Source organism: Cetorhinus maximus, chromosome 3 (genome assembly GCF_964194155.1).
Source record: "Cetorhinus maximus chromosome 3, sCetMax3.hap1.1, whole genome shotgun sequence".
Classification (NCBI taxonomy): domain Eukaryota; kingdom Metazoa; phylum Chordata; class Chondrichthyes; order Lamniformes; family Cetorhinidae; genus Cetorhinus; species Cetorhinus maximus.
In genome coordinates, this window is record NC_135881.1 from 184619311 (window position 1) to 184646109 (window position 26799).

General features: G+C 44.8%; 1 protein-coding gene across 1 annotated transcript in view; it reads left to right on the forward strand.

The window, feature by feature from the left end:
- Positions 1-26799, forward strand: part of LOC144679090 (collagen alpha-6(VI) chain-like) — a 250470-nt gene that overhangs the window by 154066 nt on the left and 69605 nt on the right. Inside the window, exons 19-24 of the mRNA XM_078539381.1 lie at positions 4331-4396; positions 4511-4564; positions 6762-6797; positions 11168-11230; positions 24242-24304; positions 26429-26491. Coding sequence (XP_078395507.1) covers positions 4331-4396; positions 4511-4564; positions 6762-6797; positions 11168-11230; positions 24242-24304; positions 26429-26491 — 345 coding nt within the window. The remainder of the gene's footprint in view (positions 1-4330; positions 4397-4510; positions 4565-6761; positions 6798-11167; positions 11231-24241; positions 24305-26428; positions 26492-26799) is intronic.

Consider the following 26799-nt stretch of genomic DNA (forward strand, 5'->3'; position numbering starts at 1 on the left):
ATCATTGCCCTCCCCCACCCCCGTGTTTTAACCATCCCCCTTGACCTCTTGAATCTGGCCTCCCCACCACTCCCCAATCACCCCATCTCGTTCCCACTCTCATCCTCACTGAGACTCCTGAGCCTGTATTTACCTGGGCTCCTCGATGTGGTGGGACTGCCTGTATGGGAGCCCAGCTATGACTCCCACTGTCATTGCTGGGACCACACAGCTGCCAGCCAATCTGATTGACATTGGGGAGGTAGTCGTATATTGGAGCCAGATAAATGCAATACCCATTTTCAAAAAGGGCAACAAAGTAGACACAGACTTCAACCCAATATTAAATAATGGAATTGGCTATCAGCTATAAAATTGAAAACTATATGTACATTAATAATCCAGTGGTCAACATGAATGCATAAAGGGGATCCTACCTTTGTGTACTGTTTTTCTACTCTGCTGTTTTAATTTCCCCTGTTATAACTCATCATTGCTCCCATTAATGTCTGATTAAAATTTGCTGTCCCTGAATAGCTTCACTCATTCTGTCCTTAGCAAGGGTTAACTTGGAGTCTAACTGTAATTTCATAGGCTTGCTGCAACATGACCACAAATCACTTTGCCATGTAGAATAGCATAGGGCAAAATACTATGAAATGGTTATCAAACAGGCCGCTGATTTTGTTTTATATTTCTTTTGATTAAATTTAGTTTTCAAAACTTAAATTTCTGCAGGTTAAAAAATATTTTTCAAATTCACTTTATACTGTTTTGAAAATATTGTTTTATTCTTGGACAGTTGCGTTATATTTTAATGGCATGTAAAAAAAGCCTTTCATGTCCTCACCTATTGAATATACCAGTGTGTTAACCAAATTCAGTTCTTTCTGTCTAAATCTGTAGCAATTCTAAATAATTCAGATCATTTTATCTAGCTTATCCTTTCTGAAGCCTTACTGAAGTCAAAGTTTTCTAGTTGGCTTATATGGAATAAGCTACTTCTCTGTGCTTTCAAATCTCTTCTATAACTATTTTCTGCTCCAAACATTTCTCATTTGGCTGCTAACAAACTCATTATCTGCTTCTCATGGGTTGCAGACGACTATCAATCAAAGGCAACAATTGTTGTCATTATGATGTGGTATGAATGCTTTTAAAATGGAATCAGATGCTAAGAGGTCTCCAGAATATAATTTTATAGTTAATGTTTTCCAAGAACTTTCTGGCTGTGACCTAGACCATGAAAACTTACTGCTTACGTACTCCCAGAAATCCATTTCTCTATCTTTAGAATAACTCAGCTTTCCTCAGCTGTCCTATATTCACATTATACAGACATAACATATTACCTATCCCTATTAAGACTGACAGTAAAGTCAATACACTTTCTCTCTGGTAATTAGAAAGAACTTCCATTGCTAAAGCATTTTATTATGACTCATAGAAACACCTCAAAACATTTCACACACAACAAATTACTGCCATTGTTTTTAATTGGATGATACGTCACAGCAAGATCCTATAAATGGCAAAGCAATGTATGACCAATCAATCTACATTTTGTGTTGTTAGTTGTAGGAAGACTGCTTTTCTTCAAGTAGTGACATGAGACCTGTACATGCACCTAGCCAAGGCTGTAATTGCCTTATCTGACAGAATAGCACAGCAGTGTTGGTACCATATTAAAGTGCCATTCTAGGTTATCCTGGCATTGGCTATGATCTATGGCATTCTAACTCAGAGGTGTGAGTGGTACAACTGACTCCAGTGTGACTGGTTATTTTGCAGACTTGAAATTGGATTTATGAATAAAACATGCCCAAGAAGAAAGGTGGGATTCTTGTCCTGTTGTTGGGTTTGCATCAGGATGACAGCCATTACCAAACATGACTAACTAGTCTCTAATTGCTTCTAGGACCCTCATTAGCCACGGAGGGTGTTACAGAGACAGAAAGGCATTATTCAGTGGTGGGGTTGGGAGTGGGAGCATTACAGTTCTGGTTCAGCATCTAAATGAGTACAGCCAGTTGAAGGATAAACCATCTATTTATAGTTTGATACAGTGCAAGATAGCTGAGGTAGCAATAGTACCCGACATGGTAGCAGCAACAAAAGTATAAAGGTTTTTCAGCTTCATTTGTGGTGATCCTGTTGTCAGAAGAAAAGTCAAGGACAGAAACTCTCCTTGGGAAATGAGGGTAGAAAGCCCCCAAAGAGGGTCGTAGTTGTCTGGAGGAAGAGGCAGGCAGCAAGACCTCTTTCACCTAAAGAAATATCACTCACTGCCAAAAAATGTTCAATGACCTTTTGTGTATGGCCAAAGTACTCATCCCAACACACTTCAGTTATTACTCTACCAGTAATAGAGCAGTTACTCAATTCATTATCTCTTATACTCTCTCTGCACCTGGATGTTAGGGAACCTCATTAATAGAATAGGCAAAGTCACCCCCAACAAGTGGTTGGGGTTAGGCCAATTTAAAACTGAGAGTAATAGAGTTTTGTTTGCAAAGGTTGTGAAAGATACAGATTGCCATGAAATATTTGAATAGTGGCACAGGCCCGAGAGCTAATTGGCCTACTCCTATTCCTATGTCCCTCAAATCAACTACAAGGCTCAATTAGTCAGGACTGTAGTTCAACATATACCAATTACCTTGTTGGATGTAGCTGCAGCAACACTCAAGAAGCTTGGCACCACCCAGGATAGAGCACTTAGCTTGTTCACTGTCCCTGATACACAGTATCAGCTACTTCCAACACTGACACATTGTGACTGTGCTATGTACGACCTATAGGGTGCACTGTTACTTCAACAGAATGTTCTCCCCTTGCAACTTCTACATCACAAAAGAACAGCAGTGTTGTTAAACACCATCATATACATGTTCCCCTCCAAATTGCTCAGCATCCTGACTAGGATATATATCACTATTCCTTCATGATCACTGGGTCCATATCTGGGAATTTTGCACCTAACTCATCACCAATAAGTACTGTGATGGTTCAAGCAGGAGGCCCAACATCACATTCTCAGGGAAACGAGATATGCAGTAAATATGGCCTTGTCAAAATCACTTACATCTGAAGAACTTCATATTGTTTAAAGTAGGCACAGCTTGATCTGTGTATGTACATCTGTGCATCTTGTTTCTGTGTATGCTTAAATTTTCAGGAGTTGGATGATGGCAAGGATATGGCGACTTCTCTTTCATTAAGGAATTTTGCAGAAATCTTGGACAATGAGAGACATTTTGAGGGTGTGGGGGGCGCATAAGCAGGCATGAAGTGATTTTATTTTGGTAATACAGCTTTTATTTTTTGAAATGATGGACTTTTAGCCATGTTCTACTTGGTCAGGCAGCTGATTGCTTCTATTACACCTCTCTCTTTCCTGCAAATCTTGCTCATGCTGTGGGGCTGCAGGTGCTGCTTCCTCCTCCTCAGCATCATCACCTTCAGGTTCTGCAAGCAGCCAGTCTTTCTCCATAGCAGTATTTAAAGCACACAGCATGCTCTAGCTATCCTGGAGATTCTGACTGTTTGTACTGCGGTACAAACAGATTTATCCAGATATCAAAAATAAGACCACAAGGTGCCTTTAATCTGCTCTATAACAATTCATGAAGTTTCATGGGCCTCACTTGCCTCTGATCTACCTTTGGAACATCTAGTCCTCAGCCATGAGTAGAAATAACAGCAGAGGTCCTGAAGCAACCCCAAAAGTACATTAACAAATACTATTCAGGCAAAGAAAACTAAGTTACATTTGAGCACACAAAATGGCTATGTCCAACCTGCATCTCTCACAGGCTCTACCACCACCTTTACAGTGGTGTTAATTACTTGAGGTAGAAATGGATTGGAATGAGCCAGAGGAGCTGATCACAGTCCCCTGATCCCTTTTACATAGGGCAATAAGCACTTCAGATGTGTCTTAAAAGGGAATGGTGAAATCAATGGAAATGATAATTGAGGGGGATGCTGTCCAGATTTCTCTTTAGCATTCCTCAACTCAGACAGGGATTTAAGAAATTTATGATTTTGGATGTAAATGCATTGGAATATAGGGATAGAAAACTCCTAACTGATCGTATTTTGACTACTCTGACAACTCTACAGCAGCGCAGATCTAGCTAAGTCCCAATACGCAAAATACTGGTTTGAATAATTTCTTGAAATCCACTAATTTCTACTAAAATGCATTCTTCATGGCGCATTGGTTATTGGTGCTAGCAAGAACTAATGTCATTTGATTAATCATTTGGATCACTGGCTTTTATCAAACTGCCTGCCAAAGCTTTTTTTTGGCAAAGATTTTCTGACTTTTTTTGTGCTTCTCTCTAAGGGTGAACCTGGCACCAGCAACACTGTTCAAGGTCCAAAGGGTGAAAAAGGGAACCCTGGTCAAGTGGTACATTAGCTTCATTTCTCTAACGCATCTATTTAGTAATTTATAGAGAGCTGTAATTTTTCTTTATGAACTTGATAATCCTAAATGGGATAACAGTGAAACATTATTTTACAGGGTGGTACAGGAAGAAGTGGTAATCCAGGAAAACGTGGTGATATTGGAAACCTCGTAAGCAAGCCTTTGTTACCATCATCAGATTCACTGCAGTTCCATAATATTTATTCAGCTAAATTATTATTTTTCAAATCAGATTCATTATTTCACACTTACTGAATCAGCCCCAATGTAAACCGAAGAGATGGTTTGAATAAATGAGGTTAATTACCCAGAGAACATTTCAAATTGGGAACAAGTTCTCAATTTGACCATTAATGATAATATTTTCCCCCGTTAACTAATTTTACTTAAAAGTGAAATGTGACCATAAATTAGTTTGCTGCTTCAATTAAATTAGCAATTTAAAAAACATAGCCATTAATGTCTAATCTTGTTGATAATTAAAATGTAAATAATTTAGGTAGCTTAGGACAATACACTCAGTGTGTATATTAACGTTGGTTCAAGTACTGCATGGAATCCCAGTATAGAGATCAGTGATGTTGTGGAGGTGGAAGCAAACAATATTTGTGATAAAGAGAATGTGGGGTGGAACGTTCAGTTTAGGGTTGAATAGGATAGTAAGACTTCAAACAGTTAGGGCCAGACGGAATTGGAAGGCAGGACTAATCCTGCATCCCATTTCTTGACAGTGTAAAGAGGCGTGATTTTCAGTGGGGGTGGTGGTCCAAGGCCTAATGGCCTGGAGACAGGCCTGCCACCTTGGAGGCCTATCTAAATCCAGAGAAGGCAGGTTAAAAGGCCCATCTCCATTCCCAAAAAATCTTGACCCAGTTCTTCCAATGCAATCTGTGGCTCATCTATATACAGTTTAAACTTCAGACCACTTTAAACCCCACCTCATTCCTACCCCCTCACCCCCTCGCTGCCTCACCTCCCTCAACCTCATTCCCCCACCCTCACCATCACTCCCCTTACCCATTATCTACTTTATGGAGAGAACTCACAGGTCCAATTATTACAGCTGGATGTAGTTGAATAACCCATAAAAATCCACAAGTAAACAAACAGGCATGTCAAACCAACTGTGTAAACAGAGTCAAGTACCTGTAAAATGATTAGGCAGTTGGATTGCAGATGTCTAGACATCTGCTGAGATAGCAATGGGAAAAACATCAACTGTTAGACATTGTTATCATGCTAGGCTACACTTTCAATATTATTTAAAGTACTCTACCATTTTATCCATTTGATGAACTTTTTAAATTCATCTGAAGACATTTTCACATTTACAATGTTGATCTTTTAATTGACAGCTTGACAGTTGGTAGAAAATCTATACATAAAAATCTATCAAACACAATATTAATAGGTATTTACATCTTCCAGCACAGCACTGTTGTCACTCACATGAATAAACACAGATACAACTCATGCTTCAGCATTTAATGATGAACTTTAAAGGAGGCAAAACCGTTTTACTTACCTTTTAAACTCTTCTCACCTCTAAGCCATGGTTCATGCCTCCATACAACTGGTGTAAAACTAAATGGCTGCTAAAGTCCAGCCACCTCCCTGGAAATTAAAGTTTACCAGATACAGGCTCTTAATAAGCCCACAATCCTGTTAATTACTTCCTTATTAAGAACAGGCCTGTTCCAGGGCCCGCTGCCTCCCTCACTCTTGTAAGAATGGCCAAGGGCAGAAACAAAGGTGGAACCTCCAGGCGTGCCGCTCGGGAGCCTTTACTTTCTGGTCCTGCCTCTGGTCAGATCATGAAAATTCGTCCCTTTGAGTCAGCTTGAGATGGTGTCTTGGGAAAAAGGTGGATTAGTGGTGTGAACACGAAGGCAAAAGATGATAGCTTCACTTTTCCCAGTGTTTATCTGGAGGCAATTGTGACTCATCCATGTCTGGATCCTTGAAAAACAGTCTGACAACCAAGTTAATGAATGGGTCAAGAAAAGTGCTGAAGAAGATGGCAGGGGAGTAGTGGGTGGTCAGGAGAAGCAGATGCCATTAATGCAGATGCGAAGGCTGATCCCATGAGTGCAGATAAAGTCACCAAGGAACAGTATGAAGATGAGGAAGAGTAGGGTGTCAAGACTCCCGAGGTGTTGGTTTTGGGGTGGAATTAGAAGCCTAATATTCCTACAAGGTAAATTAATTTTTATCTCTTACCTGTATTTTATAGACACAAATGGAATGTTTTTATTTTCAGAAGTGTTATCTGGTAAGAAAAGATTGCATTATGATTATTATTGGAATAACAGAATAAAAAAAACATTATATTTTCCGCTTTGTTTAGGGTGCAGATGGTGAGAGAGGAAAACTGGGTCCACAGGTAAGATTTCTTTTGTCTTGATCATAATTTAGCAGCTTTTACATACTATGTAATTGCAGGCAAAAGCTGGTAGTGTGGACAGGAAGAGTGAAAGAATTAGCTTTAGCCTGGGAATCTCAGAATTGACAAAGATGTCTTGTTTAAAGTATTCTGACATTTTGTTATAGCAGAATGCATTTGCTGCCACATACATCAGTAATGGTAAATAAAACGTGGTTCATAATCATAATGGTATGATAATTAGATGCTCCTTTTAAATATATATTATAATATACATTTAGGCAGTATATAGGTAATATATTTAATATATACAAAATTATATGTACTATATATGTAATATAAATAAATTAGCCAGTATTCTATCAAAGCTTTCATAGTCTCTCAGGCACCACAAGCTACATGCTCAAAATTCTACAATCTAATTTTAAATGTTGAGAAATGATGAACTATTCATTCACTGTTATTCTAGTTCAATCACTTTTTGCATTTAAAAAAGGCGCTTTAAAGAGGCAACATGCTGATGGTGCTTGCTCTGCCAAAGTTTATCATGTTTTGAGTAAAGTTGATCAGACTGAATTCACTGCTAGATTGATGGGAAGGTGTGTCCAGTGCTACACCAAAGTGTGTGACCATATCTCCTTGATTTGGGTAGGTAGGGAGTCTGCTTCAGTATCAGTGGCAGCCACTGGGGAATATATAATAGTGAAGCAGTTTTATTCTGTCATGGGATGTGAGTGTTGCTGGCAAAGCCAGCATTTATCACCATCTCTAATTGCCCTTAAGAAGCTCATGGTGAGCTGCCACCTTGAACTGCTGCAGTCCATGTGGTGTACGTACACCCAGAGAGCTGTTAGCTAGGGAGTTCCAGGTTTTTGACCCAGCCACAGTGGGGATGGTGTGTGACTTGGAGGGGAACTAGCAGGTATTGCGATGTGTCTGCTGCCCTCATCCTTCAATATGGTGGAGATCGCAGATTTGGAGTCTACTGGTGAAAGAGCCTTGGTGAGTTGCTGCAGTGCATCTTGTAAATGGCACTCACTGCAGCCACTGTGTGTAGTGGTGGAGGGAGTGAATGTTTGAGGTGGTGGATGGGATGCCAATCAAGTGGGCTGCTTTGTCTTGGATAGTGCCAAGTTTCTTTTGTTGTTGGACCTGCACTCATCCAGGCAAGTGGAGAGCATTCCATCACACTGCTGACTTGTGCATTGTAGATGGTGGACAGGCTTGGGGAGAGTCAAAAGGTGAGTTACTTGCTGCAAAATTCCCAGTCTCTGACCTGCTCGTGTAGCCACAGTATTTATATGATTGGTCTACTTAAGTTTCTGGTCAATGGTAACGCCCAGGATGTTGATAGTGGAGGATTCAGTGATGGTAATGCCATTGAATGTCATGGGGAGTTGGTTAGATTCTCTCTTGTTGGAGATGGTCGTTGCCTGGCACTTGTGTGGCATGAATGTTACTTGCCATTTACCAGCTCAAACCTGAATGTTGTCAACGTTTTGCTGCATTTGGATGCAGACTTCTTCAGTATCTGATTAGTCTGAATGGTGCTGAGCACTGTGCAATCATCAGTGAACACCCCCATTTCTAATCTTAAAATGGAGGGAGGATCATTTTTGAAGCAGCTGAAGATGGTTGATTCTAGGACACTACCCTGTGGAACACCTGCAGTGATGTTCTGGGGCTGAGATGATTGACTGCCAACAACCACAACCATCTTTCTTTGTGCTAGTTATGACTCCAACCAGTGGAGAGTTTTCCCCCTGATTCCCACTGACTTCAATTTTGCTGGGGTTCCTTGAAGTCACTTGGTCAAATGCTGCCTTAATGTCAAAGGCAGTCACTCTTGTGTGAATTCACATATTTAGTCAATGTTTGGACTATGGCTGTAATGAGATCTGAAGCTGAGTAGCAGTGGCAGAATCCAAACTGAGTACTGGTGAGCAAGTTATTGCTGATAGTATTGTTAACGACACCTTCCATTACTTTGCTGATGATTGAGAATAGGTCAAACCAGGCTTGTCCTTTTTTATGTGGAGTGGCTATACTTGGGCAATGCTCCACATTGCCAAATAGAAACTTGTGTTGTAGCTGTACTAGAGCAGCTTGGCTAGGGGTGCGGCTAGTTCTGAGCACAAGTCTTCGGTACTACAGCCAGGATGTTGTCAAGGCCTGTTGCCTGTACTGTATCCTTTGCTTTTTCTTGATTTTATGTGGAGGGAATCAAATTTGCTGAAGACTGGCATCATTAGTGAGGGAAGTAGGATTTTCCCTCTGGTTGATTCTCTTACCACCTGCCTTAGGCCCAGTCTGGCAGATTTGTCCTTAACTTGGTCAGTAGTGGTGCAACCAAGTTACTCTTGGTGATGGAAATTGAAGTCCCTCACCCAAGGTATATTCTGTACCCTTGATACCCTATTTGATGCCGGGGACCTCAGAAGGAGGCCAAGATGGATCATCCACTCGACATTTATGGCTGAAAATGGTTGCAAGTGCTTCGGCCTTATCTTTTGCACTGACGTGCTGGGCCATTGAGGATGGGGATATTTGTGGAGCCTTCGCCTCTGGTTCGTTATCTAATTGTCTACTACCATTCACAACTGGATTTGACGGGACTGCCGAGTTTTGATGTGGTCTGTTGGTTGTGGGATCACTTAGCTATATTGCATGCTGCTGTTGCTGCTTAATATGCATGCAAGTTCACCAGGTTGACACCTCATATTTAGGTATCCCTGTGCTGCTCCGGGTTTGCTCTCCTGCACTTCTCATTGAGCCAGGGTTGATCCCTGGTTTGATGATAATGGTAGAGTGAGGGATATGCCAGGCCATGAGATTACAGATTACAGTTGAATAAAATTCTGCTGCTGATGGCTCACAGTACCTTGTGAATGCCCAGTTTTAAGTTGCTAGACCTGTTTGAAATCTATCCCATTTAGCATGGTGGTAGTGACGCAAAACATGATGGAGGATATCCTCAGTGTGAAGGCAGGATTTTCTCTCCACAAGGACTTCTACCAGCACTGTCATGGACAGATGCATCTGCAACAGGTAGATTTGTATGAGTGAGGTCAAGTAGGTATTCCCTTTTGTTGGTTCTCTCACCACCTGATTCAGGCCCAGTCTGACAGATATGTCCTTTAGGACATGGCCAGCACAGGCAGTAGTGGTGCAACCATGTCACTCATGGTAATGGAAATTGAAATCCCCCACCCAGAGTCCATTCTGTGCTCTCGCCACTCAGAGCTTCTTCCAAGTGTTGTTCAACATGGAGAAGTACTGAACCATCAGTTTAAGTAAGTGATAATCAGCAGGATATTTCCATGTTTCACATCATGGGGTCAGAGTCAATCACAGAATTACAGTGCAGAAGAGGCCCTTTGGCCCATCGAGTCTGCACCGACACGTGAGAAACACCTGACCTACCTATCTAATCCCATTTACCAGCACTTGGCCCATAGTCAATGTTGAGGACTCCCAGGGCCACTCCCACCTAACAATACCACTGTGCTGCAATCTCTGATGAGTCTGTCACACTGGCTAGATAGCTCATACCCAGAGATGGTGATGGGAGAGTCAGGTTGTAATGTATGATTCAGCGAGTATGACTGTGTTAGGTTTCCAGATGTTAGTGAGCAGGACTTTGCAGGGTTTGTCATTTCCGGTGTGCTGGTCAATGCTGGGTAGTCCGTACAATTTTATTCTTATTTGATTCTCCTGTAGCATTTTGATACAACTGAGTAGTTTGCTCGGTCATTTCAATTAATTGAACTTTAAGTTCCGCCATTGTGGGATTTGAACTTGCTTCTCCAGAGCATTAGCAGGGTGTCTGGATTACTAGCCCAGTAACATTATCGCTATATATCATTCTCTTAGCAATGCCTCTTGCTTTAGTAATCTCCATGAATAGGAATTGGTACCCAATGAGTCCAAAAAGGGTGACTGGAAAGAAGATAAAGGCTAAGAAGTGTCAATGCCTGAACTGTGAAAGATTAGAGCTGATGTTGGCTAGAGTTGGGGAATCTAGATTTCCTGAAACAAAAACAGAAGATTATGTTTTGGGGCACTATGAAATTACATTCATTATATAATGAAATTAGTTATTACATAATTTAGTGCTTAATAAAAAAATGGAAATATTGATGATAATTGTTGATTTTGCTGGGAGGCTCATGGAGGGGAGTGATGCTGGTGGAGACCGAGGTGGATGGTTGGGGGTAGAAAGCACATTGACAATTCAAACCAAATATCAGCAGTGGGATATGGGGTTATTAATTATGCACCAAATTTCCCTTATTTATCTTCTTAGTTAAGATGCTAATTGAAGTACCACTGTATTCACATCATTAAATAAGTATTATCTTTATGTGTAGGGGGCTAAAGGAAGAGACGGTGTTGAAGGACCTCAAGGAGATCCAGGAATCCGAGGCCAGCAGGTTGTTAACAGTAGTGATTAACATTTGATAAGCATATCAGCCTTGTATAAGCTCAACGTTTATCTATTTTGTCATGCTGCAACTTTAATAACATTTCAATGAGTTACTCAACTGAATTTTATCTCAAGGTGAAATAATACTAAGGTTTGTGGAGCATTTATTAATTTTCTAATGTTTAAGCCATCATTATTTTACTTATTGATACATATGTGCAAAATTGCCAAACTCAGGATAAGCTGGATGATTGACAGACTTTGAGTGAGCAACCGCCATGCTTGAATTAGTGTGATAGAATATTATGTGTTCCATTATTATTAGACAGACAGAACTTAAAGGTCCTCACATTTCAAGTTGCAAGTTAAGTATTTCCAAATTTTTGTTAGCTCGAGTGGATTTAGCATTGTGTTGCATATAGTACGTTAGAGTGCATGGTCTCTCTTTTAGTCTCTTTTGTCCTTGTGCTCGTGGCTGAGAGACTGAATTGTGCTCCACTCATTTCACAATTGTAAAACATGTGCCTGAGGATCTGACATGGCAGGTAGCTTGTGCAAACTCATTCCGCATCAGAATTGCACCGCCCACTCCCGTAGCCACCCATGGTCCATGCCTGTAACAGATATTAGGCTGTTTGCATGAGAAAATAAGGTGCCCGAAAAATTTGATTGTGTATTGCACAGAAAAAACACCACTGGAGACTGCCACTGGAAAGGTGAGCTTGAACTGACATCTCCCAATCCCTTCTTCCCATCTTTTTTCCTTGTTGCTGCCCCATCTGTGCCTCCCTCCCCCTTCCACTCCCAGATTCTGGATCACTTCCCTCACCACTCATCCCTGACACTTTGTGTTGACCAGTTCAACATGGGAACTGGCCAATTCACTGCCCTTCCAGAACTAGGAAACTGCAGCAGGGTGTCCATTTGATGCCCACAGCTCGTTAATAGAATGTACATGATGACTAGGCACCACTTACAGTTCTCTATATGTACAGTAAATCACCTCCATCTCTTTCTCTGTACCTATCTGTTTCTCTCTCCTGTGTCTGTGTTTGTCTTAGAAAATTTACTGTTGTCAACTTTCAACAAACCACAGGTGATAATTTTGTTGTCTTTGAAATGCAACTTGTACTTTGTTTGAAAACTGTATAAATTACAATGACAAAAGACATGGGCTATTTTTCCTGCATACTTTAGGTGCTAAAGAGTCTCTGAAGTAGCCAAGATAGGTCTTGACCTGCAAAGCCTCGTTAGCCTGCGTTTAGCGCAAGACGCCATCTTGGCAAAGGAATTGAAGCATCTGCTAGAATGACCGCCCTGAGATTCAATAAGGCTAATTAAAGTGTGTCCTAACTCTCCTTGAAGAGGCTGCACATCATTTTGCTGGATTAACACACTCTCCTAATAAAAACCAACAGGAGTAAAGAAGTTGTTGGTGAGGATTGCAAGTGCTACTTACAGCCAGGCTTAACTTTCACTGTTCACTCGCTGCTGGAGATCAACTGGCTACAATGCATTTAAAGGGAACTCTTGATACACATTGGGAGACTTTCTGAGGCACTTTGTCAAGACTACACCAACATTGTATCAAAATGTATTATGCAAATTCTCTGAGAACTTCACCTAAAGAGAATAAGTGCTGTGCTCATTTATTGGGAACCTGATAGGCATCACAAGGGGAAAGGTAGCGGTTGGTCATGGGAATCTTGCTAGGGGCCTCCTTGGTCTAGAGGAGGAATGGAAGGAAGAAATGATGCCAGGCAGGGCAGCACCAGGTGCTGGAAGAGAGGGGACAGGCAGACAAAAAGGCTCCAGTTTTGTGCTGATTTGCTGCATGCTCCATGACCTGGTACTTGTGAGAGACCAGGCATTACCACCAGTAAATGTGCCAAAAGGTCAAGCTCAGGAGCCACAAGGAAAGGAAGACGAGGCGGAGGACCAGGGAGCGCGCCAGATGGTTCCAGGAGGGACAGTCGCCAGTTTGAAGATTGAAGGACATTCTCCACCATCCAGACATCGGGGCACTGTAGCCAAATGCCTTACCTTCCACGCTGAGAATCCATCAAGAAGTTCACCATCTGTACTCAATCCTTTCAATCCCTTCCCGATAATAAAAAGAGCACTTCCTCAATTAAAGAGAGCACGAATTCCAGCATTTTACAAATACCGTAGTCGTTCCTCATCTAGAGCAAACACAAACAATGATAACGTGACATGATCAAAAGCACTTGTAAGTATGACACCATTCACCCTGGCGTGTTTATGCTTACCAGCTTTCCTATAAGCGTACTGGCGCTTCTATGAAGTACAAATTGAGTGGCAGTGACACGCTGCTGAGACTTTGAAGAGGGCAAATCAAGTGTCCTCCTGGAATAACTTGAAGAGGTGGCGGACTATGATGGCCCCACCTCAGACTGAACGATCTCAGCATGGGCTCGAGGGGTCTCGGTGGACTGGCTGACAGGCAACTGTAAAGACAGTGGTAGTGGTGGAGTCTCAGAGAGTGAGGGGGGGATGGGTAGGAAGCAGGAATACTGCCATCCAGGGAGATGTCAGTAGTTTCTTGCTCCCTGATTCCCTTGCCTCTACTTTGGTACATCTATCCTGCCAGTTCTTTGCTCTGCTGGAGAATTGATCGATGAGCAACTGAGACACTGGGCCTTATCAACCAAGGCGCCCAACATACGATCATACGAACATACATACAAGGTGCCCAGAAACAACATGACAGCTGCTTGAGTTTCCATTGCAACACTTTGGGAAAAATTGACCCAAATTTGCACAAAGTGGAGTAGCGGGCGGGAAATGGGACGTTTTATCCGCTGGCCACAATGGCAGGCTTTCGTGCCGTATTGCCCTTTCCCCAACACATCCCACCTCATTCCTGCATTCCTGGGAAACACGCCGGATCACTGGTGGGGCGTCCACTGATATGCCTGCCCTGCCATGACCTCAGGCCGTCTATAATCCGGGTGCCATATTTAAAGGGCTAGCATTCTCTAAGGGATCGGAAGCTGCAGGAAAGTCATGGCTGCCAAAGGGAGGAAACAAGCTGCCTCCAATTTTAGTGATGCCTCCCTTGGGCGTCCACTGGATGCAGTAGAGGCCCACCGTGAAGTCCCCTACCCCCACTATGGGCAAAGACCAGCAAGTAATGTCACCAATCTAGCTTGGGAGGTGGTGGCAGCGGTGGTCAGTGCCAGCGCCCTGCAAAAGAGGACAGCCACCCAGTGCTGAAAGAGGATGAATGATCTCCTCCATTTTGCCAGGGTGAGTCACTTGTCTCATCACTCTTAACTCACACACCCACAAACCCATCACACATCTACAGGGATCTCACTCAAGGGACGACACCATTCACTCTCTCACACACACACCTTCATCTGCCCTGCGGATTGTGTCCTCATCCCATCCATGGCACCACTCACCACCCACACATGCCAGGCATCCTTCTCATCTGGCCTGGCAGGCAGCCTCCTACACTCTGTCCATCTCTATTCATGCAGGACAAGCTGGCACACAACGAAAGGGAGAGGTTGCAGACTGGTGGAGGAATGCCTGATATCAAGGCCCTCACGGACTTTGAAAAGCCTGCACTGTTCCTGAGCTGATGGTGAGCTGACCGCAGTGCAACATCCTTCAGACAACCATGTTGTGAGTAAGTTTCTCTGTTCCTCAGTCCCCTGCCATGCACTAGTTATCTCTCCTTGTATTGTCAGGAACATCTGGGATGCAGCCGAGGGGGTCCACAAGCCAGGTCCTCAACCCAAGCGTCTTGGAAGAAGGATCTGATGACACTCTAATTGAAGACCTGTCACTGCGCTCACCCACACCCTCCACCAGCGCAGAGACACACACCTCAGTGGGACCCAATTCTCGAGTAGACTTGGGGTCACAATCTGCTGAGCACATTGCACTGTCTGATCCACAATGGTCTGTGGCAGGGTCTTTCCAGGTTTCCGACACTCAGAGGATTGCTGGAGGCCAGAAATCTGCTGAGTCTAAGTCAGGTGATGAACCCCTGGACTTGGTCATACCTCAGTTGCTGAAGCTGCAAAGGCAAGTCCGGGAACATCAGGAAAGGATGTCTGCTGCACTCCTCAGATTGCAGGCACGATGGAGGAGTCCGTCCACCTTCAGTCTAAGGTGATAGCGCCAGCATGCCAACGCACTGAGGTCAACACTGATAGGATGGTGGCTGCCATGGAAACGTTGGTCCAGGACATTGGTCCTGCACTGCTGCATGGACTAAACTCCATCGCTGACGTCATAGTTGGCCACCAACAGTGTCAACGTGAGAGGAGTGTGGGGCAGCTTGATCTCACTCCAGCTTCCATCCCACGTAGTCAGCCACCCATCAGGCACCCATAGGTAGGAGGACAGGCAGCTCAGCACCCTTTGGCCATCCACTGAGGTTACTCTGGGAATGTCTGGCCAATCCAAATCCCCTGTTCCTGTGACCCTCCCGCAGCTCCTGCTCAACAGGATGCATTTAGCCCAAAGCAGGACAGTTAAAGCAGGCTGGGGCCCTTCAGAGGATGCCCCCAAGGTCATCAGAGACAGGGTGTAGCAGTTAGCAGGCTGCCTGCACCTCTGCTGTGGGTGTCAGGGAGTGCCAAGATGTAGTGGCAGGGTTAGGAAAGTTAAGAAGATGTAGTTGCAAAGCCGGGGCACTGATTTTGATCACTTGTACTTAATGTTCACCATTGTAAATAAAGTCCCAAGAATGACTCCTTGCCTATGGCTCCTTGTTAGATGAGCAGTGTTTGTCTCGCTCAGATGTGAAACCTTGGTTCCTGCACAAGGTAACGGCAGGTCTCTCAGTCCAGGGCCTCTTCCCTTTGCAGTGTGTAAACTTCAGACCAAAGTGATGGTCTGGCTTCACGCTAACTGGGCACCTTGACGGTGCTCGTCATTGCTGCCAGGGTGTAGTGGACAGGTGTCACTGAGTTCCGTCATTCTCTCTATGTGCTCTCAGCAGCTTTGAGGTGGGACTGGCCCCCATCTCTTCAGCATCTGTGACCGGTGACGCTGTGCTCCCGAAGAGATCGGGTGCTGAAAGCTGAAAAATGATCAGGTGTATTTAACGTTTCACAGTTGATTCATGATATGACCCTGATCACAGAGCGCAAGTGAGCTGCCCTTAGCCAGGCAAGAGTCAGGCATTCAGAGAGACAATGTGAAGATCTATGGAGTGTCCTCACTGCATCTTGTCATCATCTTCCTGGAATCGAGCGACTATTAGGGCCTCAGCTGCATCCCCATGACATGAGCCTGAGCATTGAGGGTATGTGCGTTGCCATCAGCCACACGGGATCAAACATTCACAGATGCAAGGTGAGGATGTCGGGGTTGCCCTCACTGCATCTCGTTATCATCCTTCATGAATCTTGTGCCTCCCAAGTGCACCTGCCTCATCTGGCCAGTGCGATGGCCTCATCAACAGCATCCTCGCCGTCGAGGACCTCATCATCTTCGACATCCTCCTCAATGCAGCTCCTTCATGCTCTCCTGAGCCAGGTCCTCTCTCCGTTGCAGCACCAGGTTGTGGAGCGCGCAGCAAGCGACGATGATGTGCAACACCCTCTGGGTACTGTATCGCAATGCTCCACTGGATCCTCATTTTCAAAATGCCTATCATTTGCTCCGCCAAAGTCCGGTTGGGGCATGAGCCTTGTTAGACCATCGCTTTGCTGCAGTCTGAGGCCACCGCATGGGCAGTATCAGCCACGTCCACTGTGGGTAGCCCATGTCCCCGAGAAGCCAACCCTGCAGCCTCTCTGGACCCTGGAAGATGTCAGGGATCTGAGACCTGCTAAAGATGTAGGAGCCGTGGACGCTCTCTGGGAATCCTGTGCAGAGCTGTAGGATGTGTTTGTTGTGGTTACACACCAGCTGAATTTCCTGCGAGTGGAAGCCCTAGCGGTAAACGTAGTTGACTGCTTGTTGCCACAGAGGTCTAAGCGCCATATGAGTGCAGCCGAAGGCACCCTGCAGATGTGGAAAACCAGAGATCTGCACAAATTGCAGCCCTCTTGCTTCCTGGCTTTCCTGATCCCAGTCAAAGTGCACAAAGTTCTGTGCCTTCGCAAAGGTGGCATCTGTGACCTCCTGGATACACTTGTGTGCGGAACCTTGCAAGATTCCGCAGATGTTCCCTGTGGAGCCATGGAACAGGGCAATGCCATAAAAATTGGGTGTCATGGTCACTTTCACGGCCACTTGCAGTGGATGCCCTCCATGTTTCTGTATCGCCAAATCCTGCAGCAGGTGACATATGTGATCGACCAGTTCCCTAGACATGCCAAAGTCATCTGCAGGAATGACAGGTGCTGTCTATAGACCCTTGGTCTAGAATGACAGCTTGTTGTGGATCTTCAGCTGTGTACACAGCAGGCCCAACACCCCTAAATCTTGAGGGAGGTGCTCCTCCCTTTGCCAAGTCAGGTGCCTCCGACATCCTCTTCTTCTTCTCTGCTCCCTGTAAGCCAGGAGGCATACCACTAACTCACCAGGCTCCATGATCCTGATATTCTCCTCCTGCAGGATTAAAGAGAGAGAGGTGTGGGATAGGTGTACTAAGAACCTCTAAGTGAACCCACCTCCGCCTCACTCCACTTGACCGGTTGGCGGCAGCTTCACCCACTGGACTGCATGCTGTGCTCTCAGCTCAGGCACAGGCATTCTCCTAACCCACGCTGCAAGGCTGCACTGTTAGCTTGAACTGTAATGGACACTGGTCCAAACCTTAATAAAGACACTGCAAGGGCTGTGAGCGCCTACACCAGTGACTGCACCATGGCCACCTTTCACAAGGGGATTCTACAACTTGCCCGGTTGGCCAGTTGCTCTGCTGCCCTTAAAATGCACATTAATTTGCAGTCAGCACCCGAGGGGTGAAATGTTTTGGAGCATTTGGTGGCATTTTGATGCTTTTATGTTGCTTGGATGGGCAGAAAAGCCTCAGAGGCCTCAGACAGGCATGTCAAAGGAGCTGCAGAACTGCAGCTGAATGCTCTCAACCGTGGAATAATGCTCACTTTTGACAAGTTTTTCCAAGTGCATGGCCCCTTCCCTCCTCACCCCTCCCCCCCACCACACCCGGCATGTGCTTGAGTATTTCCTTCAGCCTGTGCTGCCTTTCCCTCCCCACCCTGCCCCCCCTCCACCCCCGCAGCCTGACCTGCACTGGAGCCCTTGCCCCAGCACTGTACTGAAAGCTAACCAGGAAAAAGCGACTTGGCTGTGTCCCGCTCCGAATGCGCGGCACCTCTTCCTTCGTTTCCTACAGGCAATGCTCACTAGTGCTGCACAAGGTTGTGTGCAATCACCTCCGGATTCCCCCTGAAGTTCATGTCGCCAGGTGCACGCCTTTAAAGGCAATGGTGAAGCTATGCTGTCCTGAAGTCACGCCGACGTGGGTGATAAATCTGTTGTGGGGGGATGGTTCTGGTGAGTGGAGCTTGTAATTAGATGCAAATGTATTAAAATGACGTTCCTGAGGTGCGATGGCGGGAAACACGGCCGCCATTGATGGGTGGAGCAGACGATCACAAACTGGTTTCACGACGGCGTAAACCTGATTTTGGCCTTCTGGCCATATTGTCGTCCACCCACCTGCCAGAATACCCAACGCCAATGGTGGCCGGGAAATTCCAGCCTTTGTCATTTCATGAAAGCTGTGATAAGTTCAATGAAGACTGTGACCTCAGTGCAGCTGCTGTGATGTTGGTCAGTTCATTGGGTGGCACTGACCATCCTTTCCACACTGGAGAGGTTGGGTCCAGGCTCTGCATCAGGTAATGGGCCAGGCTGGAGGTGAACTACTCCATCCCTACCCTAGTCGCATCCTGTCAACTTTCAAACAGGCTATCCACGTAAATACAATATTTGGTTTGTTAAATACATCACTCCTGTGCAGTTCTCATCTGATTTTTCTAAAGCAGAATTAGTATGTGACCTTGGCCCCTGGCAAGGTGGCAAACATGATGGCCAACCGGTGTCACTGCAGCCCAATAATGCCCAGTGTGTCCCATGGATGGAGTTCTACACTAGCCTTTAAATTATGCAAGGTGCTGGTCTCTGAGCTGGTGCCTGCAGCAGAGGTGGTGATAGACAGTATATGAGCCAAATCTTGTAGAGGTGATGAGGGGCTTGGCCACTAGCTGGAGATTTGCTAAGAATCCCACCTCTTTTCGGAAGGACCGCCACATCTTGTGCCACTCAGGCACTTGGCAGGCCAGTGGCGGGCTTTCCCCTGGGATCAAGGACTCTGGGGGCAGAAGTCCCGGCTGCTGAGAGCAGCCGGCCAGTCAGAGGAGGCAGTGGCTGCTGTCCATACTACACTCACCTGAGGCCTTGGAATGAGGAGGGACCCAGGATGAGTGATGGTGGGAAGGGGTTTGCAGGCTGGAGGTTGAGGTGGCGGTGGAGGGGGTGGGGTGAGGGGTGTCGGCAGCAATAACAGAAGGGTGGCTCTCAGTGGGCCCTTCTTACCCAGTGCCAGGTCCCTTGATCAGGCATTGAGTGCCTCTGAACGAGGGACCTCCCCCTGGGTGCCTGCAAGCAAACACGCTTATCATGTTCCCTGCATGGTGAACACTCCCCATCCGCTTTTGAGTTAATAGCAGCAAGGACAGGATGAGGCTCTTATGTGAACATTAATTCTGCGCTTAAGGAGCACAGTTGGCAGCAGGGTGGCTACAGAATTTGCTGCCACAGACTTAATTGGAGTAGAGGCTAGAAGGTGATGAGGTCCCCACCTGCCATCCTCCCACCTGTTTAAATACCACCCCTGCCAAACCTGTGGGGGAGGGCACAAAACTCCGCCCTGTGTCTTCTTCCTCACCCTCCTCAGTCTCTGGAGTGGGGGGAGGGGCTTGATTTCGGTGACAGGTGAGCTTTGCTCCTGGAGATCTGCAGTGATAAAGCTTGAGGGGGATATATGGAATGAGACCATATGCAGTATGTGAGTGAGGGTAGGTTTAGGGAATTAGGGATCAGGAATAGTTGTGGATATGTAAGGAAGCTGGAATGGCTACAAAGCTCTAGGCAAGATGTCCCATGCCCTGCCTGTGGCCAGGCTGACATCTGTCACTCCGCTCCCTATCACCACCAGCACTGCCTCCACAAAAGGAATGATCTCATACAGTCTTGCTTCCCTCTCCTGGTGAGCTCCTGTTGGGTTCAATCTTGTCCTGGAAGAAAAAGAGTGATGATTGTAAACGAATGTATTGGCAGGTGTGTTTGTGTGTGTCATGGTTGAAGAGCTGTGCGATGTGCCTGAAGTAAGATACTGTGGATGAATAGCATGAGATGTGCAAATATTCGTGTATATAGATGGTGCACGGAAAGTGTTGAGATTGTGATGCTGCTGGTGGTGCAATTATTGGGTTTGTGTGTTTGTGAGACGGGATCTTTCCCTCACCATCTGCATCAAACTGTTATACTTCTTTGTTTTGGCACTGGAGTCATTTCCTGGGGCCAGAACTCCTGACAGTGACCTTCCCGGCAAACGTTCCTCACATTCGTCCCATTATTTGCCTCTGTGACCTCCTCACTCCAGGTACAGAACATCTGTCTGCCACTGTACCACAAGGACCTATAGTGCCTCATACGAGAATCTTCACACCTTCTTCCTCGGTCCCTGAGCCATCCTGATATACGCTATAGTCAGTCAGCTGGTGCATTCCAAACTTGCAGTGAAGTGTGCACATGGAAGCTACTTATATCCCTCCACGAAAATTGCTCATAATCAGCACTTGCATATTAAGCCTGCTGTACGGTGTCTACAGGTATGTTTAAGCCATGGTAATCAGCAATTAGCCCCAAATTTTCAGGTTAAAACAAGCCTTGTAAACAGACATGCCTTATTAGTATATTTAATGCCTGTTTCCATCATTTCCCCAAAATAACCCCCCATAATCTCTCCTCAGTTTCATATACTTTCTGAAATTAACACAACAGAATGCTGGCACTATTTCCTCACTCTCTCTACGCATTTGTACAAATCATGTCTTTTGGTTTGAAAAAGAGTCCTTTGAATCAACTTTAACAGAATAAAGCTTTGAAGTTTTCCTTCTAGCTTGTCTTTAAATAACTTTGGAAACACGGAGCAGAAGCTGGAAAAATGTCCGTCAGTAGCATTGGCTGCGATACATCCAGGGAAATTAGGTGCACTGCACATGCTCAGACTGCACAATCTGTAATCAGCGTGCAGCGTGTAGCTGTGGGTAAAAATATCCAAGACCAGACTTTGCGGAAAGCCTGAGGCCTACAGTAGTGTACATTTGACATGCAGCCACATAGGATAATAATGGCGACCAAAAGCTTTTAAGGAGCTAACAAATATCTTAAAGAAGGAGAAAAGTGGAAAGGTATAGTGAGAGAATTCCGGAGTTTAGGGTGAGGTGGCTGAAGGCATGGGCACGAGTGGTGAAATGATTAAAATATGGATGCCAAATGTCCAGAATTAGAGGAGCACAGATATCTCAGAGTTTAGGGCTGATGGAGAAAACTGGGATAGGGAGGGGGTGAGACCCACAGAGGGATTGGAAAACAAGGATGAGAATTTACAAATGGTGGCACCGCTCCATTGGGAGCCGATGTAGGACAATGAGCACACATGCAATTATGGAGTGGATATTAGTTTTGTCTAAACTCTTATTTTGAACATTAAAAGTTTTAATCACAGAGAAATATGTCACTGCAAAAAATTGCTGTGCCGGGTGCAGTAATAGTTAATGGAAGCTTCATCCACAATAATGCTGCTTGCTGAACTAGCAGGTACATGATGGGTTCTTTTTTTGTATCCTACTGTTATTTACTGTTAGTATGCACCAGGAAATGATTTAGCAGTGTTTAATGAGTGAATCCATTTGAGTTAAGACATGCCTACACCAAATCACCTGCCTAGCTCAATAATCTAGTCATGTTCAAAAAAGTAGAAGTACAAATATTTTCAAATTCATGGCTGAGTTCCAGGTCTAGAAACAGGAACAATCATGTACTGTTTTTACTGATGTAAGAAATGATTCTTAGGTAACACTTGTAACAGAAAAATAGTTATGTAAACTCTAATATATAATCACCCTGGCTGAATTTATCTTTGTTTTCTGTAAGGCAACATGATTCAACATATGGAAATATGTACTCCGAGTGTATTAGTTTTTCTCCTTGTACGTAGTAATTTAAGTCACAATGAAGGGTTTTTTATACTGTAGAATGGGGCAGAAACTCCTTTAGTGAAATGTTACACTCTGGTTTGAATGGCTCATTTTTAATCACAATTTGGAAATAGCACTGTAGTGCTGGCAGCCTTACACTGCAACACAAACAGCAGCAAGTGGTGTTTTAAAAAAAAAAATCACATATGGAATGTGAGCATCGTTGGCAAGGCCAGCATTTATTGCCCATCCCTAATTGCCTTAGAAAAGGAGATGGCAAGTCACCTTCTTAAACCTCTGCAGTCCATGTGGTGTAGGTTCACTTCAGAGTTGTTAGGGAGGGAGTTCCAGGTTTATGACCAAGTGACGGTGAAGGAGCTGTTCCAAGTCAGGATGGTGTGTGGCTTGGAGGGGAATGTGCAGGTGGTGGTGTTCCCACGCCTCTGCCGCTCTTGTCCTTCTAAGTGGTCGAGGTTGCAGGTTTGGAAGGTGATGTCGAAGGAGCCTTGGTGAGTTGCTGTGGTGTATCTTGTAGGTGGTACATATTGTCGCCACTGTACATGGGTGGTTGAGAGAGTGAATAGTGGATAGTGGTAATGGATGGAGCGCCGATCATATTTTTTTATTAAAGGTATATTATTGCGCTATTTGCATCAAGTGCCAGGCAACAAACCACCATTTATCAAACTAACATTTCTGGGAGTTTATAGTTGTGTATACATCACCAACATAATATTGTTATAGGATACAGTATTAGATTGGTTCCATTGTCTCTTTAATTGAAAGTTAAGTGGCAATAGGTTGGAGGAAATAATTCAAGATCTGAAATACCATCTAATAAAAGTTTGGAAAAACTACCCAAAAAAATGCTAACTATATATCACACAATATTTGGAATTTAATGCCCCCCACCCACCCCCTCCCCGAGGCAAGGTCAGGGGCGAAGGAGGCTGTTGATGTGGCGGGAGAGTGCGGGGCATGGAGCCTTCCTCCTGCCTCCCCTCGATTCAGTCCAGGGTGGGAAGGCTCGAGGACAGCCAGATGGTATTCAACCAGCAGCAGTCAGGGACTTGACATGTGGGGAGACGGAGAGGCAAACCGTCAAGTTTGCTTACAGCCTAATAGGGGGAGTCCCTCATTCAAAGGCACTCAAGTACCTGATGAAGGGACCCGGGAGTCAGGGATGAGGGGGCCCCCTTCCCCCAAGTCGCGTCTCACGCTCACTTATTTTTCTTCAGAATCTAATGATGATCCCTGGTGAAGGCCCAAGTGTATTACCAGCAACAGCCACCATTCCCTGTGGTGCTGCCGGTAACGGAGAGCTGCCAGCCCCTGATTAGCCAGCAGCTCTCGGGGTGGGGGGGGGGGGGGGGGGGGGGGGGGGGGGGGGGGGGTGGGGGGGGGGGGGTGGGGGGGGGGGCGAGATTTCCGCCCTACTGGGGGAAGTCCTGGAATTAAACGTCTCCCGTGGACACGTGAGCCCACGGGACCGGGTGCCCAGCACTGCCAATTAGGAACTTAATTTCCGGAGATTGGATCAGCTGGGGTGTCGCCAGTTTTGGTGGCAAATGTGCCCCCCCCATCCCTGACCCCCCAAGCCACAAGGCTCTACTGATGATCTACCACAGGAGTTTCCTAACTGGGAAAGAGCTTCTGCTCTGAAGTGTGTGATAGAGCCATGTGTGGCTGGTTTTAATCATGTTGGGTGAGAGCAGGCATTCCCCTTAGGAGACGATGGCTGTTGCTGGAACTCCCATCTATTAAATAAGCTGTGACCCAAGTGGATCGTCACTGCCTTAAGTACACTTACTACAGTTTACAAACAATTATTGACATGCTTTTTCTTGTTGCAGGGGACACCTGGTGATTCTGGTACTCAAGGTCGAAAAGGAGAACAGGGAGCTCGAGGCCGGCAGGTTTGTAACGGACCTGAGTCTTGGTATGTCTGTAATGAAGAGGCTTTATGTAGTTTTAGGTCAGTTTTATTAAAATTATTTCGTTGAGCCATTGTAATGGAGATGACAGGGTAATTTAGAACCCATATGGACACGAATGTCTGTTTACCATCACAGCATGTCTCAATCGCATCTACATGCCTCAGGGCACAGTATTATTCTGTTGACTCGCCGAGTGCTGCTCACATCAATTCCAAAATGAGCAGAAATTATAAAATACTAAAAGATTTCAATCCAGAATTTCCATACAAGGCAAAACAAAGACAAAATAGTTGGGAGCTTCAAGCCATCTTGGAGGTACACTAGGTTATGCAAATGAACAGGAAGTAGAGGCACTGATAGGGGTGAAAATGACTGGAGCAACTGAGGTTGTGGTGGTGGCTGGGTAGTGGGGGTTGAGGGGTGGGGGGGTTGGGGGTAGGGGCTGGATGCCGAAAACCATGAGAAGCAGATAGTTAATTGAAGCACAAGGCATTGATTGTGGAAGCAGTCAAAATCTATAATTTTTTTACAACTATATTTTTTCTTTTCCCTCCTATTTTAAAATTTATTTTGATCTATTGTTTCATCTCCACCTTTTAGCCCATTTTGATCCCTTCCCCCCACCCCACCCGCACTAGGGCCATCTGCCACTAGCTTGCTTCCCTTAATGTCCCCATTAGCACATATTTTAGATAATATCACCACAGTCAACACCCTTTCGTCCTTTTGTCTATGACATCTTTGGCAGTCTCTTCTTGGCCTCCACCTATCACTGGCTCCCTATCGAGCTCTCCTGTCCCACCCCCTTCTACCAGCTTATATTTCATCTCATTTCTATATGTCTTAGTTCTGATGAAGGGTCATACGTCAACTGTACCCCTCTCCGCGGATGCTGTCAGACTTGCTGAGCTTTTCCAGGTATTTTTGTTTTTCTAGATTTCCAGCATCCGCTGGAATTATCTAAATTCAGGTTGTTGAGTACTCTCACAGACCTGGGAACAGAGCACAACGTGAGCAGACAAAAGGCTCTCTGGCAAAGTATGAGTGATGTTGACAAGAGACGGAAGTTTCAGGCAGTTAGCAAGATGCTTTGCCGAGATGGAACAGCTGAAGAAGCAGTGAAAATACTTTTAGATGGGAATCGGGTAATAGGTTACTGTGAGCTTTGCTTTTTTAATGAATGGAGAAGTCAAGCAGGGCATGAATCTGGTGCACTGGTATCCATGCCAGAATTTATGATGCTGTGTGGTGTCCCACACTGATATAAAATCTTTAAATTGCAAAATCTGGCTCCATGTCCCAGTGAAGTATACTGCTCCAGGCAATACTGTGCTCTGGACGTTTTCACTGAACCTCTTACTGAGAGCAACAGTGGCATCTGATGGCCAGAAGTGGTACTGAATGAGTTGTAATTGTGAGCCAGATATTTTGTTTAATGGCGTTTAGTCACAACTGCAAGTTACCAGCTCATTTAATCGTTAAACGGAACTTAGTCCGATACTAAATGTGATACAAACAGCCCAGGGATGAGCTTTAAAATTTGGTTTAAATCATTTTTGATGAAAGAGATTTCTCTTCATTTATGAAGCTCCAAAAGTTTACGTTGTTTTAACTTGTCTTCTCTTCTAATTTCAATTTTTCTTCCTACTCTCCATATCAGCGAGGATCAATGCTTTCCTGTTGAGGCAACTTGACTAACTGTCTGTTATTTATGCTTTAATCTTAACTGTGAACATCGGCAGTCTATATGATAGTTGGAAATATCCTAATGGAACTCATCCTGTCCTCATCTAATCTGCATATGTACTTTCCAGCTGGCTGTTTCTTTTCCTCTCTCCATCCTAGATGTATTGAATCGAGTTATAGCTCCTCTGCTGTCACCCTGACTGATGTTAGCCAATTTAGCACAGATCGGGGATTAAACTTGGGACCTTCCCATGGGCATGTGTTCCATCTAAGAAGTATCTGCAGAACTACTCTATCTAAAGTACCAACTCGGTCACCCTGCAACAAGTGTGCTAATGTGACTCTCAAGTCACAATATTAGTAATTGTGAAATATGCAGCCATCATAATCAATACTTCTATATTATTTGCATGACAGGGTCCATCTGGAGAGTCTGGTCCTCTGGGAATAGACGGTGAACTTGGTCATAAAGGGAAAACTGTAAGTATCATTATTTACTATTTATTCAACATAGACAACATGAGCATCAGTGGAATGGACACAGTGGTCTTTCTTGAGGATAGGATAAATATTGGCAAATTTCTAAGGAGAAGGAAAGGTCGGACCAAAAAAATTGGTATTTAGCAGCATTAAGTTCAAAAAGAAAGAGTTTCACTTATATAGTGCCTTTCACAACGTTGGATGTTTCAAAGTGCCTTACAGTCTATGAAGTATTTTTGAAGTGCAGTCACTATTGTAACATTGAAAGCATTACATTTAATTTAATGGGATACATGGGAAGGATACTA